General features: G+C 30.4%; 3 protein-coding genes and 1 long non-coding RNA gene across 4 annotated transcripts; 1 reads left to right on the forward strand and 3 right to left on the reverse strand.

Annotated features, from left to right (window-relative positions):
* Positions 1-517: 517 nt before the first annotated feature.
* LOC128279509 (uncharacterized) lies at positions 518-2,651 on the reverse strand. Its single transcript, XR_008269710.1, has 3 exons — positions 2,619-2,651; positions 2,097-2,175; positions 518-710 (listed from the first exon to the last, which is right to left on the reverse strand). It is a non-coding gene; the product is annotated as an uncharacterized LOC128279509 (long non-coding RNA).
* Positions 2,652-3,729: 1,078 nt separating this feature from the next.
* On the reverse strand, positions 3,730-5,284 carry LOC108469295 (UDP-glucuronate 4-epimerase 1-like). The gene has a single exon (XM_017770191.2). The coding sequence runs from the start codon at positions 5,037-5,039 to the stop codon at positions 3,747-3,749; it is 1,293 nt and encodes a 430-aa protein (XP_017625680.1). The 5' UTR covers positions 5,040-5,284; the 3' UTR covers positions 3,730-3,746.
* Positions 5,285-8,024: 2,740 nt separating this feature from the next.
* On the reverse strand, positions 8,025-10,685 carry LOC108468375 (tetraspanin-15). The gene is made up of 3 exons (XM_053031659.1): positions 9,992-10,685; positions 8,949-9,079; positions 8,025-8,585 (listed from the first exon to the last, which is right to left on the reverse strand). Exons 1-3 carry the CDS (start codon positions 10,583-10,585, stop codon positions 8,270-8,272), a joined length of 1,041 nt encoding a protein of 346 aa, XP_052887619.1. The 5' UTR covers positions 10,586-10,685; the 3' UTR covers positions 8,025-8,269.
* Positions 10,686-12,811: 2,126 nt separating this feature from the next.
* On the forward strand, positions 12,812-14,853 carry LOC108469338 (tetraspanin-8-like). The gene is made up of 2 exons (XM_017770227.2): positions 12,812-13,469; positions 14,374-14,853. The coding sequence occupies exons 1-2, from the start codon at positions 12,960-12,962 to the stop codon at positions 14,659-14,661; spliced, it is 798 nt and encodes a 265-aa protein (XP_017625716.1). The 5' UTR covers positions 12,812-12,959; the 3' UTR covers positions 14,662-14,853.
* The last annotated feature ends 1,602 nt before the right edge of the window (positions 14,854-16,455 follow it).

The raw sequence follows: 16,455 nt of genomic DNA on the forward strand, positions 1-16,455 counted from the left end.
TATGTAACACCCCCTAACCCCAAACCGTCCCGGAAGAGAGTTATGGAGCATTACCGGAGTTTACAGAATAATTACACACAATTTCATTTACTTTCTTATGTTCATGTCAAAACTGTCTTCTTGAGTAACAGTCACTAAAATATTTATATCTAGAGTTACGAAACTCCAAATTAAGTTCCGTTAATTTTTCTTAAAACTAGACTCATATACCTTTCTACCATAAAATTTTCAGAATTTTTGGTTTAGCCAATTAGTACAGTTTATTCCTCAAAGTTACCTCTGATCTGCTGTTTGACAGTTTCGACCTTTATTTACTAAAATTTAATTATCTCATAGCACAGGACTTGGATGATGTTCCCGTTTATTTCTCTTGAAAATAGACTCATTAAAGATTCTAAGAATATAAATTATAGCCTGTAATTATTTTTATACAATTTTTAATGATTTTCCCAATTCAGAATAGGGAATTCCAAAATCAATCTGACATTGTCTCACAAAAATTCAAATTCATACCAAATTAGTCAAATCCTATTTTATACCATAGCCAAATCTAAATTTATTTATTTCATCCTTACATTTACAATTTCAAAATGACATACACATAAGACATCCTAGGTACATGCCATTACCAATAATTAACACACTTTACCTTAATAAATTCGAGATCGGACTGGGATGCTGATTCAACGTACTATCTTTACTTAACCTGCCTGCGCACGGAAACAAACCGTACGCTGAGTATGGTATACTCAGTGGTATTTCTATAATCCGAACACTTGGTAATATAGCAATTAAACTTAAAATCACAATGATAAATATAACCATTCATTTATTTATTTTATAGATAAGTTTCATTTACTTACCATAAAAATTCTATACAAGCCATATAACAAACACAACAACATATTTGCTCAATTCTTTTCATTTGCTTACTGTATAAATTCTTTCAATATATTCACAATTCACTTGTATTCACACTTTACTTCTTAACAATATACCATTTTAATTCATTCTAACATCAATCATCATCCATTTGAACTTCACTCATTTCATGAACCTTTTGGTTCATGTTTTCAATCTCATATCTCAATTTCAATTCTCAATTCAATTTCTCATTTCATTCCAATAGTTCAATCAATCAAATTCACTCGATTTATCTTTTCACTTATTTACCCTATTAACAAACCCGGACTTTGACGGATACACGGATTCCAACCCAAACACACCAAGACGGCACATTGTGCCTAAAGCGTACATAGTACCGATCAAGATATCGACACATAAAGTGCCTAAAACGACACACGAGGTGCCTGATACGACACACGAGGTGCCTGAAATACGACACATAAAGTGCCTAATCGGTAAAGCCGGCAAATCCGTACACTTTCGGATCCTATGGCATGCCAATTATATCCGACTTAGCCCGACTAGTTAATAGGGTATTTCATTCACTTTCTCAATTTAATAATTCTTTCATCAATATCTCATTCAGATAATTATATATATTTATCCATTTTCACAATTCATACAATTTCATTCAATTTAACAATATATTTCAATTATTCACATTAATTCATAATTCAGTACAATTTAATTCATTTTCAATATCAAATATTCAAATTTCTACATAAATCATATATATTATATAATTCAATCAATATAAATTCAATTAAAATAATTTCAATCAATATAAATTCAATAAAACAGATATTCATAAATCAATTCAATATAAATTTATCACACACTAAATCAATTCATTTCAATTATAAAGACACAATACATATAATTCCCATCTTAATTATTTATCATAATATTTATCCAAAATTCAATTATCATAATTGCATAATATCTCATTCACACAAACACACACACACACACACACACACACACACACACACACACATATATATATATATATATATTTATATATTTATAATATATAATTCAATTTAATTCGATCAGTATAAATTCATCACATACCAAATTAATCCATTTCCATTATAAACACAATAATTCTCACTTCAACATTTATTAAATGCATTGAATAAAAAAAATATAACAATTAATAACTAGGTTCAGATTATAGAAATACAAACCGTATTTTCTCGAGCTAACTTCCTTTGTCTTTGCCATTTTTTTTCCTTGCTTAGCCGAGGTTTCCCGAGACAACATTAGCTACGGGAATTAAAACAATTCATATTCGTTAATTCACTACTAATTTATATCTAATTAATACAATTTTTATTCAATTTCTACTTTAATTTCAATTTAATCTTAACTAGATTCACTTACTTTTTCTATCTCAATTCATACTTCATTTCTATTCAAATTTTGTCCAAACTCATACTTAACTATTAAATTTCCAGCATATTTTCATAATTTCGAATTTATTTCCATTTAATCCTAAAACTCAAAACTTATAGCTTAGTTTACGATTCAATCCTTTATTCAATTCCAATCAAAATTTCTATCAAATAAACCCCAATTCCATCATTTTATTCAACATGAACCATACTTAGAAATCTAATGACTTTCAAAATTTCTACTTAAAACAAGTAGTATTTATCTCTAGGATTCCAAAACTCAAAAATCATAAGAAAAGGGCTAAATTAACTTACCAAATTAACTTGGAACCTTTAAAACCTTATTTTTCCTTTTCTTTTCTTCCTTTCTCCTTCTCTGTTTCGTCCCCTGCTATTCTGTTTCTTTCCTCCTTTTATTCTTTTGTTTCTTTCTTTTGTTTCTTTTATATATATATATAATGACAATAATAACTATAATAAAATCTATTTAATAACAAATATTTATTTAACACTTGTACCAATCATTTTTATACACTTGTTTTTCTTCTTTTTTTTTATATATATACATATATATTTAATAATTTAATAATATACATAATTTAAGAAAAATCTTGATTTTTCTTCCATTCACCGCCTCATTTCACGGGTATGGCTTAATTGCCATTTTGATCCTTTTATTTTCTATTACTTTAAAACTAAACTTTCACATTATATTCAATTTAATCTTTTATCCAATTATCCCTAATTAAGCTAAATTTACTTAATTAAACTTTAATTAATCACTTACTTAACTTCATAAATATTTTTACTTTTTTTAATAAATATTTTCTAATCCATTTTTGAAACGATGACCGAAAATAAACTTTTCTAAAACCTTAAAGTTCGGTCATTACAATTTATATATATATATATACATAATTTAGTATATATTTTTGATATAATACTTAAACTACTCATAAATTCCTTACTTATAAATTGAATGATAAAACATACTTAAGTGTGCTTGAACCCACATCTTCCTTATTATTACAACAACAACTACGCCAATGCCCTAAAGCTCAATCAATAATTTAATATGTATCTTAAAATTATAATTTGATTTAATAAAGAAAGAAAATCCTATTTCATTCAAATGCTAATAAGGTTTTTGTCCCTATATTTTAATTTAGTTATTTTAGTTTTGTGTAATTTTATACATTAAATGCTAATTTGATTCACTAACACAATTATTGATATAATATCATATCACGTAAAAATATTGCATACACATATAATTATCTTTATTCAAAATAAAAATAATTTAGGAAAATATCTTTAAACTTTACTTACAAAAGAAGAAAAAAAACATAATTCCATTTTTTCCTAAAAACTATCATTTTTTTTTCTTTGAACTGGTTTTTCTTTTTAAAAGAAAACCTAAATTATAAAAAAAAAGTAAAAAAATTACCAAACATCTTTACGATTATAACCATAATAAGATAAATACCATCTAACAAATTTTTTCAACCCGGTTTGCAAATCGGTTGTCGGTTTATACCCGAATTCTCTTCGGGCCAAACTAATATTCGCATGTGTGTACGGAACGTCGCCGTTTCCAGGCATTTCCACAATCTTCCTTTTCGCTTTAACCCTCAAATGTTTCTCCAGTATATTCACCAACGTCGGAACCTTAACCGGCGTCGTATTACCCAAATTAAAATTCCTATACGGTGCGGGTCCCCTTTTTTTACCACCCGACCCGGTACTTCTCCCGGATGTATCCAACGATCCTAAACAACCTTTCACGATATCATCAATATATGTAAAATCTCGTGCTAAATCCGCTTTGTTTTTCCCACGATATATCGTGATTGTTTTCCCTTGTAATATATTTCTTGTGAACGAGAAATACGCCATATCGGGTCTTCCCCATGGACCATAAACGGTAAAGAATCTTAACCCGGTTATTGCTAAACCGTAAATATGGTTATAAGTATGTGTAATTTCTTCACCGGCCTTTTTAGTGGCGGCGTATAAGCTAGCCGGCTGGTCAGTCCGGTCTAATTCGGAGAAAGGAACTTTATCGTTTAAGCCGTAAACGGAGCTGGAAGACGCCCAAACAATAGCCGGCTGGGGATTAGCCGACTTACAAGTTTCAAGAAGGGTAACAAGACCGGCTATATTACTATGAACGTAAGAGCTAGGATTTTCCATGGCGTACCTTACACCGGCTTGAGCCGCTAAATGCATAACGTGAGTAAAAGCCACCAAGTCGAAAAGCTTAGCCATCAGCTTAACGTCGTTTAAGTCACCTTCAACGACTAAAATGGCTTGGCTATGTAACAATGATTGCCTTGCTTTCTTCAACGAAGGGTCATAATAGTTATTAAAATTATCAAGCCCAACGACGCCGTCGCCGCGTTTTTTCAAAGCGAGTGAAACATGGGAACCGATGAAACCGGCGGCGCCGGTCACCAGTACCGACATTCCACCGGGACGATTAGTTTTAGCGGAGTTACGGATTTGTTTCTCCCATTGGATTCCACCCCATGAAGCGGTGAAATACCGGTTACCGGAATCGACGAAGCTTTGGAAACTTAAATACGACGCCGTTAAAGCGATTAAGAAAAGTGCCCATATAAACATGGTGCTGGTTGAAGCGAAACAACGGTGGAATTGACGGTTAATATTATGGCCTCTATCGATTTTAAACTTCCCTGGTGTCGATGGGAACAGTTCATCTTCCAGGGACGGCATTCTTTCTCTTAATTCCTAACTTTCTTTTTTGGAATTACAAGATGAAGAGAGAAAAAAAAAAAAAGGGTTTACTTAAATGATCATGTAAATGAAAATTTGAGGGAAAATAAATAATGGGTGTGAAGGAAAAAAATGAGAGGCGAGGTTTAAATTTTTTTTCATGAACCTATCAATAAAGGGTAGGAGGAAAGGTGAGGAAAGGGGGAGGGTTAATGGTTGGTTACCCTCAAAGTAGTGACATGTATAGACGTACGCCTTTAAGGGGTTGTTTTTGGTTTTTAGCTCCAACTCTCCATTAGGTTAAAATTGGCACAAAATTTGTTTTTGTTTTTTAAATAGAAATAATGTTAAAAATTAAGGGTAAATTGCATCTAAGGTTATAAAAGTATTAGTATGTTTACGTTTTGATCACTCAACTTCAAAAAGTTATAAAATAATTATTGAATTATTCGAATGTTTTCATTATTGAATAATTCGGACTTTTATTTATTTATTTAAGTCATTGGGATGTTTAATTTTCTTTTTAAAAGTTTGACAAGTGAGCTTCAAGCGACAATTCAACAATGGGTTTGGTGACTCAGTACACATCGACGATTAGAAGAACTTATCATAGATACAAGTTGTTTTGATGTTCAGTGTTAGAGATTAGAGAAGAAAGTTGTTTGGATTTTGGTTTGTAGATTGGTGACATTAGAAGCTGTTTCATGAAAAAAGTTAATCTGTAAAAGAGAAGATGAAAGAGAGCTTTTGATTGATGTAGGCGTTGCGAATAAAGAAGTCCATACAACAACAATTTTAATAGTCTAGTGATTAAATAAAAACTTTCAAATAGTTCGACGACCATTTTATAATTTTTTAAAGTTAAATACCCAAAACATAAACTTATTAATAGTTTAATGACCTTGAGTGCGGTTTACATAGAAATCAAATAAAATTTTAAATTTTAATATATAATTAATAATTCAAGCGGTTGAAAATGAATAATTTTTAATTATATTATATTATTTATATTTGTTATGTATTAAAAATAATTAAAAATGATATACATTTAGTTGATTAAATTAATTAAATCGATTATGAATTTTAATAACACACCAACAAAACCATTTTAATTGGAATCAAAACCAATTTAACTGAGAAAAAAACTGATTAATTGAAATCAGTTTAACTGAATGACTACCAACTTATTTTCTCACTTATCAATTGTTGGATTTTAAAGTTTGAGGATGAAAATATAATTTAACCTAAAGTATAAGGGCCATTCTATGAATAAGTTATGAGTTTTTAGGTGAGCTACTAGTTGTACTTTTTGTTGAGGAGCTCTTTTTCCAAAATTTTTGAAGTGTAATCTGTTATAAGTTGATGGATCATTGTCGGTATTTTATTTAATGGAGGTTTTCTCTCTTGATTTTGCAAAGGGTCAGAGTGTTTAAAGTTGCCTGAAAAGGAGGCATGTTCAACAAAACATGAGCGCCTCATCGGATTGGATCGTGGGTTGCGCACAACCACCTACCAAGGAAATGTAAACATTAACGCTTGGTAGAGTTTGAACCCATGTTCTTATATGACATTGTTAGGCTTCTACGCTACCTGGTTCTACTTGACGAGGCACTCTCGCTCTATTGAACCTGTCGCCTCTTCAAGTAGCCTCAAGCACTTGGGTTCTCAACAAAGTTGAGAAACAAAACCCTGATTGAGGATACTATTGATCCATTGAGGGATCTTCCATTAACTCTCGATAAATGACACTTTGAATATTTTTTAAAAAGAATCCACTTCCATTTAACACTTTTATTAATTTTACATTTATTATAAATAAATTAAATTTTTATATAGTGCAATTTTCATTCTTCACATATTATCAACACCAATGAATTACATTCCTATATTCCTATTTTAGTTGTGTTATTTAATCTTAAACCTCATTTTAGAAGTGGTCCTCAAGTAGACAATAAAACTCTCAACCACAAACTTGATGCTATCTTTATACAATTGATGCACCATATAATTAAATTGGATAAATTATTCCATGCTCCTCAACCATATATTATAATTTGATGTCATGTTTCTGCTACTTACTAAGTTGGCCCTAGCAATGTTCATCTCCAATGTTACTTAGAATCAACATCTCCTCTTCAAAATCTTAATGATTATCGTATTAAAAAGGAGTAAGTTCGTTTTGTTTAAGTTGCGTGAAATCAAATTTGGGTCGAGTTTAGAAAAGTATTAAGAGTATTGAAATTCATTAATACTACGTTTGATTCTATTTGAAATGAAGGTAAGTAAAATTCAATTCGACTTGCAAAATCGAAAAACTTGAATATTGAATTATTCAATTTTTCAAATAAAATCAAATAAGTGAAATGAATTTTTACTACTCGAATGAACTAAAAAACAATATACACCACTCAGTCCTTTCTAATTTTCAAAATGAAGAAATTAGTCTAAATTAGTCTCTCTTGAAAAATTACAAAATTCAAAATAATCTTCAAAAATTTTAAAATTCTATAAATAATGTTAAATTAAAATTTTTATCATAATGATAAATTTTAATTTGACATATTTATTTTTAATTTAACTCGAACAAATTTATTCAACTTGCTCAAATATCATTCGACTTAACTCAATTTGTATTTTTTTTAAATTGAGTTAAAATGGTAAAATAAAACTCAACTCAATTAACTTAAAATTTTTCCACTCAATTCCAACGCACATCTCTAACTTGAAATGTGGGTACAATTTCATATTTAAATCCACACAGATTTACATAAAAAGATTTATAAATATATATAATGTAAGTAAACTTGTTCAAGGGTTAAGTTATCTGTTCAAACCCAAATGCTTGCTTAAGAGTACTTTTTGGGAAAAAATGTTATATATAAGTTATAAATAATATCATACTTAGGTTCGGTTTACACCCTAGTCCGACCCATAAACACTTTTAAACGTAAATATAATTTATAATTTATAAGTTATAGATATTAGACAAAGCATTAAATACCATTTAACCTGAAATGATACATCGAAATACACCAAAACGATAGGAATAGTACTAAAACAAAAACATGACTACTCTCCTCTAAGACGTCTAGGGTCTAGCAATTAAAACTAGTTATTTAACCAAGTGAAACCCTAAGGATTAAATAGCAAAAAACAAAAGAAAAAGGGCTACAGCCAAAAATACCAAAGAATTGAACCTTTTCATGCATCTCTGTCTCACTGCTCTACCATCATGTACAGTGGATCTCCCACATGGTAGCCAAGAACAGAGCCATATGACAAGCTATGAGAAACACCGCCATGGAAACCAAGAACACGCCAAGTTTGGACCATTTGCTTTTCAATGCCTTGAAGTAACCTTGTTTACAGCTTTGGCAATCGTAACACAATACGTCCCTGTCGTTGTTCCATGCATTACAGTCGGCGTTTACCGACGGATCGGTTTCCGGTGTATCGTCTTTTTCCCAGAAAGTGGCGTTTACGTACCGCATGTGGCACTCTTCTGGTGGTGTGCAACATCCGGACTTTAAAAAAAAGGGCACATAACTACATAATTAGTAATTTGCCACCAAAAAAAAAAAAATAGTGTTACAGTGAAATTATGATTCTTATCTCTCTATTATACTCAAAATTGGGAGTTATTCCCTTCATCATATACAGATGAGGTGGTGGTGTTTTAGAACGGTTCAATCTATTGGGCAAAGAGTCGTTGAATGGCCAGAGGTAGGTATTGGAGGAAAAGTTAGGTATTTTGGGTTACTTTAGCTCTCTCATTGAGGTTTCAATTTATATATACGAGTATTTCTATGGTGTCACATGTCATTTTACGGTTGGAGCATTGGCAAACAAGTGGACTATAATAATTAGTTTAGGTAGGGTGGTGCTATTAGCGAGTGGGATCAACTTGACGTGGACGGATTGTTGGGATCTGTTGAGTGAGGTGTTCGCTCGAACGAGGAGTCACCACTAAAGAGTTCTAATGAAAAGACTTTAGGCGAGATATCCATGAGGTATTTGGTGGAAAGGGGTAACATCTTGTACTTCAATTCGGCATAATTTAATATGTTTTATGAAAAAATTCCTTTTTCAGTTAAAAGTTGTTTTATGAAAAAAAAAACTATTATTTAACTAGAATAGTTAGTGGTATTAGCTATTGAACTAAATTGAGTGATTGTGTAATTCAAGTATAAAGACTAAATTTTAAATTTAAACATGCAAGAATGACCAAAACCATAATTAAGGATGAGTTAGAAGGGTGTTTTTAAGAAAAAAATACATGCTCTTATTTTAAACATGCATAATTAGCGGTGGTAACTATTTGGATTGACTAATAATATTATAAAGTAGAGGGATCAAGTTATGTTAAATTAAAGTGTAATGACTAAATTTTAAATTTGAAAATAGCAGCAGATCAAAATCATAATTTGACCTAAAGATGAGTAGAATAATGTTTTTAAGAAAATGTCCTTGTTACTAATTTAACTAAAATAATTAGTGATATTGCTAATTAACTATTTGGACTAACCAATGACGTTATAAAATAGAGGGATCAAATTATGTCAAATTATGTGGAACGGATTAGGGATGTAATCAAGTGGAGCCAGATTCAAATACTTGTTTAGCAATTTTACATACTAAAGCTTGATTAAGCTCGTATGTATTTAATCTCAAGCTCGACCCCATAATTAAGTTTAGAATTGGTAATATATATTGAGGTTAATAATGTAATCTAGCAATATAAAATATATATTGAAAATGAAATTTTCAATAAGACTTCTAAACTATTCGAGCCTAAATTACTAATCTTGAATTTGGTTCGATCGATAGCTTCAGCTACATGAGCACGAGCACGAACTCGAACTCCACTCGATAGTTATCAAATTAAGTTTAAATTTTTTCAAATTCTATCTCAACCAAGATGCAAATAGCGGTGTGATGATATATTAATGTACCTCAACGTATGATAATTTCTTCTTATTGAAATCACTCGGTTTCAATGGCATCGACGAAGCAGCCAAATCTTGACACACATGAACATCATAAATACACCCTTTAAGATTATTCCAAAGCCCATCATCATCAACCTTCATCTTAAACCACAACGGCGTCGCCGGTACCCTCCTCGATTCCAAACTATTAGAACCAAGCAATGCCAGTCCAACAGTAAACATCAACGTCAACGGCACCGTCACAACAATAATCGCCACCATCGGCCACCGTGCCCGTAGAAACAACAACGCCCCATTACAAACCAAGAACACTAAAATCAACCCAACACTGATCCCAATCTGTAACCTCGGCAACTTAAACAACCACTCACAGTCATAACTTTTCATATACAGCAACCAAGTGACAGAAGCAAGGATCGGAAGTGAAAACACAAAGGATACCAATGATAATATCCCTGTAACATGTTTCACTTTGAGGTCTTTGAACATGTTCTTCTTTGAACCTTTTTCTTGTTTGGTTTGGGTGTTGTTTTCGGGGTCGGGTGTTGGTTCAGTTTCTGGTGGTGGTGGTGGTGTGTTGTTAGGTTCTTCCGCCATTGAAGTGAGAAAGTAGAGCTTGAGTTAGTGCTATAGACTGTGTGTGTTCAGTGAAGGGGAAAGTATCTAGGGATGGATTTTATGCAGTACTTTTGGGGATAAGGGGGCTTGTGTGTCATGGTTTTTACCAGGTCTTGTTCTTTGAACGTGCTTAGCGTACGGGTTATCGTTGGAGAGATTGAGTGATTGTAGGGAAAGGTTATGAATCTGTTTCCTTTGAAATTCATACAAATTTGTATATAATTTACATAATTTTGTAAGGGTTATGCAATTAATATTTGGTTAAAATGTGATCTGAGTCCTTGTAATCTTCATTTTTTGCTATTTAATCCTTTTATTCAAGGAATTTAGTCTCTCTACGTTTCAAATTTAAAAATACAAGTTCAATTGTTAATACCGTTAAAATTTTGTAGTGTTTATGAGATTAAAATTTGGTTAAAATGTGTTCCAAGCCCTTGTACTCTTCACTTTTTTTACAATTTAGTCCTTTTACTTTTATTTCAAAAATTTAGTCTTTTTATTTTTCAAATTTAAAAATACAAACTCAATTGTTAACCTTGTTAAAGATTTTCTATTGAAATTTAATTTCATAGCGATATCATTTTTCTGTTATATGGCTTTGAAGTGAGTCTGTTTTTATTATTATTTCAAATTCAAAAAAAGTTCTAATGGAAATAACAATTAAACCTAAATTTTGAGATTTGGAAAATCGATGGACTAAATTTTAAAAATAAAAATAAAGAAACTAAGTTCCAAATGTAGAAAAGTACAAGGACTAAAAGAAGAAAGTATATTTTAACCTTAATATTTTTCATATGATTATCGTATTTTATGTTTTATTTGCTTATATAAGCTACATTGCATATTGAGTTTTAAGTAAATTAAATGTGTATAACAATTTTTCAGTATGATAAAAAAATAGGTTTTATTGTGAAATCCTCCTCTAGTTTATAAAAATTGAAAAATTAATATTTCTATTTTAATTTTTAGAATTTGGTTCTTGTACTTTTATGAAACTAACAAGGTAAGTTTAATCAGGTGACATTGATAAACTTTATCGTGGAATCATTGATTTATACCTAAGGAATTAGTAAAAATCAATAGTTCGATAATTTATATGCAATAAATTAACAAAAATTATTAATTCAGTTTCACGTTTTGGTTAATAACTTGACTAACTTCTTACTTGTTAGTTTTAGTAATGTATGAAGTCGGATTTTAATAAATTAAACTATGAAGATTAATTTTCAAATTTTCTAAATTAGAAGGATGAAATTTAGAATTATACCAATAAAAAGATTGAAACTTGTTAAAATATTAATGATATATATTTGAAAATATATAAAATTAATTTAATTTTACATTAATATTCCTCCTTAATAATTATACTAATCATATGAAATGGAAGACATATTATTTGTGGAATGTTCTCCTTTTCATTAGTGTGGAATGTTCTCCTTTTCATTAGTGTGATTTTTAGTATTTTAAAAGTGATTACTTTATGAAAATATACACAAATACAAAAATAAGTTAAAATATAAAATATATAAAATATTATTTAATATTTAAATAATTTTAGTTAAACAAAGTTTTGTTGACATCGCAATTACAAATAATATAATATTTGAATAATTAAAACAAAACTAATCAATACAATCGAACTCATAACCAGAATAAATTCGGATAGAGCTTAAACATTGTAGAACTTAAATTGAAATATATTCTTATAGAACCAATACAAGTTTTACATAGGATAAAAACTTAAACACGAGATTTTAAAATTTTCAAAACTTGAACCTTGACAAAGCCAAAACTAGATTAAAATGATTCTTTCTACAAGGAGAGTGAATACGGAGTGCCTAGCAATTAAATTTAAGACCTAATATCAATGTGGGTGAACAGGTTGGGCGATTTTTTCAGTTATGGATTCAATTTTGTTGATTATTCCGATCGGTTATCAATTTTTTAATTTTCAAACCAACTCGACCAAAAAAACCAACATAGTATTTTTAATTATTTAAAATATATTTAAAATTTATAATATATCAAATAAATATATATATTATTAAAGCCCAATTGGCACACCTAAAGTCCAATTGTTTATGTGGATTTAATAAAAAACAGAACGGTCTTCCGTGGGTTAAACCAACTTATCTCATAAATCTATATAAATTATGGTGAAAATATTAGATTAAATTCGATTTAGCCACGTGGAACAACAAATGCAGTTACAAAAACGTGTACGGCGCGTGACAATAAACATTCCATGAACCTTCAATAAGATCACTGTTTTTTTTTCTCTTCAATCATAACAAGAAAAAAAAAAAAAACCCCGACCTAATAGAGAAAACCAACAAAAAAAATCCAAAAAACGATGTCGTTCCGCCTGAGCAACAACCTACTCGGTATCCTCAACTTCGTAACCTTCCTCCTCTCTATCCCCATCCTCGTCGCTGGCATCTGGCTCAGCCGTAAAGCCATAACTGAATGCGAACGTTTTCTCGACAAACCCATCATCATCGTCGGAGTTTTCCTCATGGTAGTCTCATTGGCTGGATTCGTCGGCGCGTGCTGTCACGTGAAATGGTTGCTCTGGCTTTACCTCGTCGTTATGCTCATCCTCATCGTGCTCGGCATTGCCGGCACGATTTTCGCTTTCGTGGTGACAAATAAAGGGGCGGGAAGGGTCTTGTCAGGGAAAGGGTATAAGGAATACCGGTTGGGGGATTATTCGAATTGGTTGCAAAAGAGGGTTGGTGATGAAAATAATTGGTTTAAGATTAAGAGCTGTTTGGTTGATAGTAAAGTTTGCACTGAGTTTCATAACCAGCATATTAATGAGAGTGTAACAGAGTTTTATAAGGTGCATTTGTCTTCCATACAGGTACGTTTTATTATTTTTTTAAAGTTTAATTGATTTTTGAGTTGAGTTAGTTGTTCAAGCCTTCGATAGAGACTCGAGATGAAATTATAGATAAAAATATTTAATTTTAAAAGGTAAATAATTAAAATATTCAAAATATAACTTCGAATTTGAGTTAGAATATATTTAAGATTTGAACTTATTTTGACTAATTTTAAGTGTTATGATATGTTGTTTTAGTTTTTATATTTTTTAATTAATGTGGTTTGCAAATTAAATATATAATATTATAAGTTGAACATTGAAATTATATTAAGTTAATAGGTTGTTTATGTTTAAAATTTCAATAAAAATGAAAAATTTATAAAATATTAAATAAAAATAACATATATATCTAAGAAAAATAAAGTAATATGGATGAATCTTGTTGATATCAAGTGTAAATTATGATGGTGGACGATGGTTGGAGAATGGTAGTATTGGTGGAGGTTGTATGTAATTAAGAATGGTTGGAGTTAGGAGAAGGAAGGGAGATACATGTAGGTAGAAGAGTAGAGAGAGAGGCCCCAACTCTCTAGGATTTTATAAAAGATATTGTCAGTCTTTTTTAAAGTATCACGTGTCATTTTTTTTATTGGTTTCATATTTCTTGAAGCTTAATCGGCTAATATGAGTTGTCATGTCAAGACAACAGATAAATGTAATGCATGGATGATAAATGTTTTATCATTGATCCACCAATAGGTGACCCTAGCTTATAAGGTTGTAAGTTGCGAAATGATCTCGTAAGGTGTAACAATTTACAAATATTTGATTTAACTCGATCCATGAATACTACCATATTATATTTCGTGACTTAAATTGAGGTTTTTTTTCTTTTTATATTTGGACTTTCCATTTATGTGTTTCATGTTTTATTTTGCAGTCCGGTTGTTGTAAGCCATCAAACGACTGTCAATTCACCTTCCTAGGACCAACAAACTGGACCAAAGGCAATGGTGTCTTCATCAACAACACCGATTGCAATACATGGAGCAATGATTTGGGCACATTATGTTTCAATTGCCAAGCATGTAAAGCTGGTTTTATAGACAACCTAAAGAGTTCTTGGAAGAAAGTAATGGTGGTCAACATTATCTTCCTCGTTTGCCTCATCATTGTCTACTCTGTCGGTTGCTGTGCTTTCAGTAACAGTAGGAAAAGCAAGTCCTGAGGACACTAAGGCTTATTTGTTTGTTTCTTTTTTGTTCATATAGTATTTTGAATTTGGGGTAAGAAATTAGGGTTTTAGTTTGTTGGGTTTTTGCTTTTGTTTTCTACTTGAGTTTTGCAACTTCGGATTTTTTTTCCTTCCTCTCATTGGTAGATTTGCTATTTAATGGAGATTAAATTTTTTTTTATCAAATTACATGTTAGTATAGTGATGAAATTACACTTCGGCCTCAAATAATTTATGATTCATCTCTGGTCAACTAAAAAAAATAAAATCTTACACTTAAAATCGAAATTTGCAGTATACAGAGTAGCGTTGATTCCACAAAGACTAGACTGATCAATTTTATGATTTATATGACTAAGATTTATACAACTCTACAATGTTAAAAACATGGAGTTAAATCTAAATCTAAAATAGATAATAAAATTTAATAAAAATAGAAATTCTATCACATGTATGTGCGTGAGAACCACGAATTTAGAACATATATGTTTTTAAAAATAACATATAATAAATAATGAAACGTATAGTTTGAAACTAATTAATAATTTTTCATGAAATATATACGATATTAAAATAAATACATCATACTAACAATACTAAATGCATTACAAATTTTTATCATGGTGTTGTATCGAGTTGACTTGTGACACTAACTTAATGAACAACATTATTAATATATACAACTGATGGAGATAATAAATTGTGCTTATTAAAACAAAAATGTATAAAAATATCAAAATAAATGTGAGAAGTTAAAGCTTTTACTAATGCGATCGGTTCGGGTTAAAATCCCAACATATGCATATTTTTATTGATTTTTTAAATAAAAAGACTAAAAGTACCCTCGAATAACATAATTTATTTTAATTATGGAAGGGCATTTTCATACATTTTCAAACCAATTGGTGACGTAGTTGAGAGTAGTGATAGCAACTCAGTAAGGAGCTTAGAAAATATTATAGATAAAAATACAATGGAAATTAAGTTTGAGTAAACTAATAAGACGAAAACTCTAGCTTCAGGTGGGATTTTGACTCCGGTTTCAAACTGATTCTAAACAATAGATTTTCTCCTCCAATCAATAAGTCGATTATAGCGGTCAGGGAATAACCTCAAACCACCATCCATTCCATATGTAAATTAACTGCAATAATATCTTGATAGCTAACCTTTACCAAGTGAATAACCCTAAAAGTAGCTTCCACGATTTAATTACTCGATAGCCTTGCGAACTAGAAGGGCATCGCTCAAATCAATGGTCTCAATTGCACAAGTCGTTTAAACTTGATCGTTAACTCCCTTGAAAAATTCAATCACTCACTCAATTGGTCACATAAATTTATTCTTCGATGGATCGAATATGACAATTACGGATCATATCGATCACTAACAGTATGTCATCCAACATTAAATTGAAAATCCCTTTTCAATTGGACATTAAAATAATGTTGTGAGATGATTAAATCTACCTTCTAAACTAAAAAATTAACAAATATCAAAGTGGAGAGTATAAATGCAATTTCAAAATCTCATGGTTCATGCATTGAATTAATTACGGACGTTGGCTAAATCTAATGACTCATAATAAAAATAAAGCAAGAATCAATGTTTGGTAGCTCAGGCCTTCCTGTTCATTACCTAATGTCTACCTATATATATTATAATAAATAATCATAATAAAACCTAAATCCTACAGACTCTTTGGCACCTCCGAGGAGTGAAATTAGGGGGTGGCAGGGCTGGAATTTTATAATGGAAATTTTTATTTAAACATTTATAAATGGTAAA

This window comes from Gossypium arboreum, chromosome 8 (genome assembly GCF_025698485.1).
Source record: "Gossypium arboreum isolate Shixiya-1 chromosome 8, ASM2569848v2, whole genome shotgun sequence".
NCBI lineage: Eukaryota > Viridiplantae > Streptophyta > Magnoliopsida > Malvales > Malvaceae > Gossypium > Gossypium arboreum.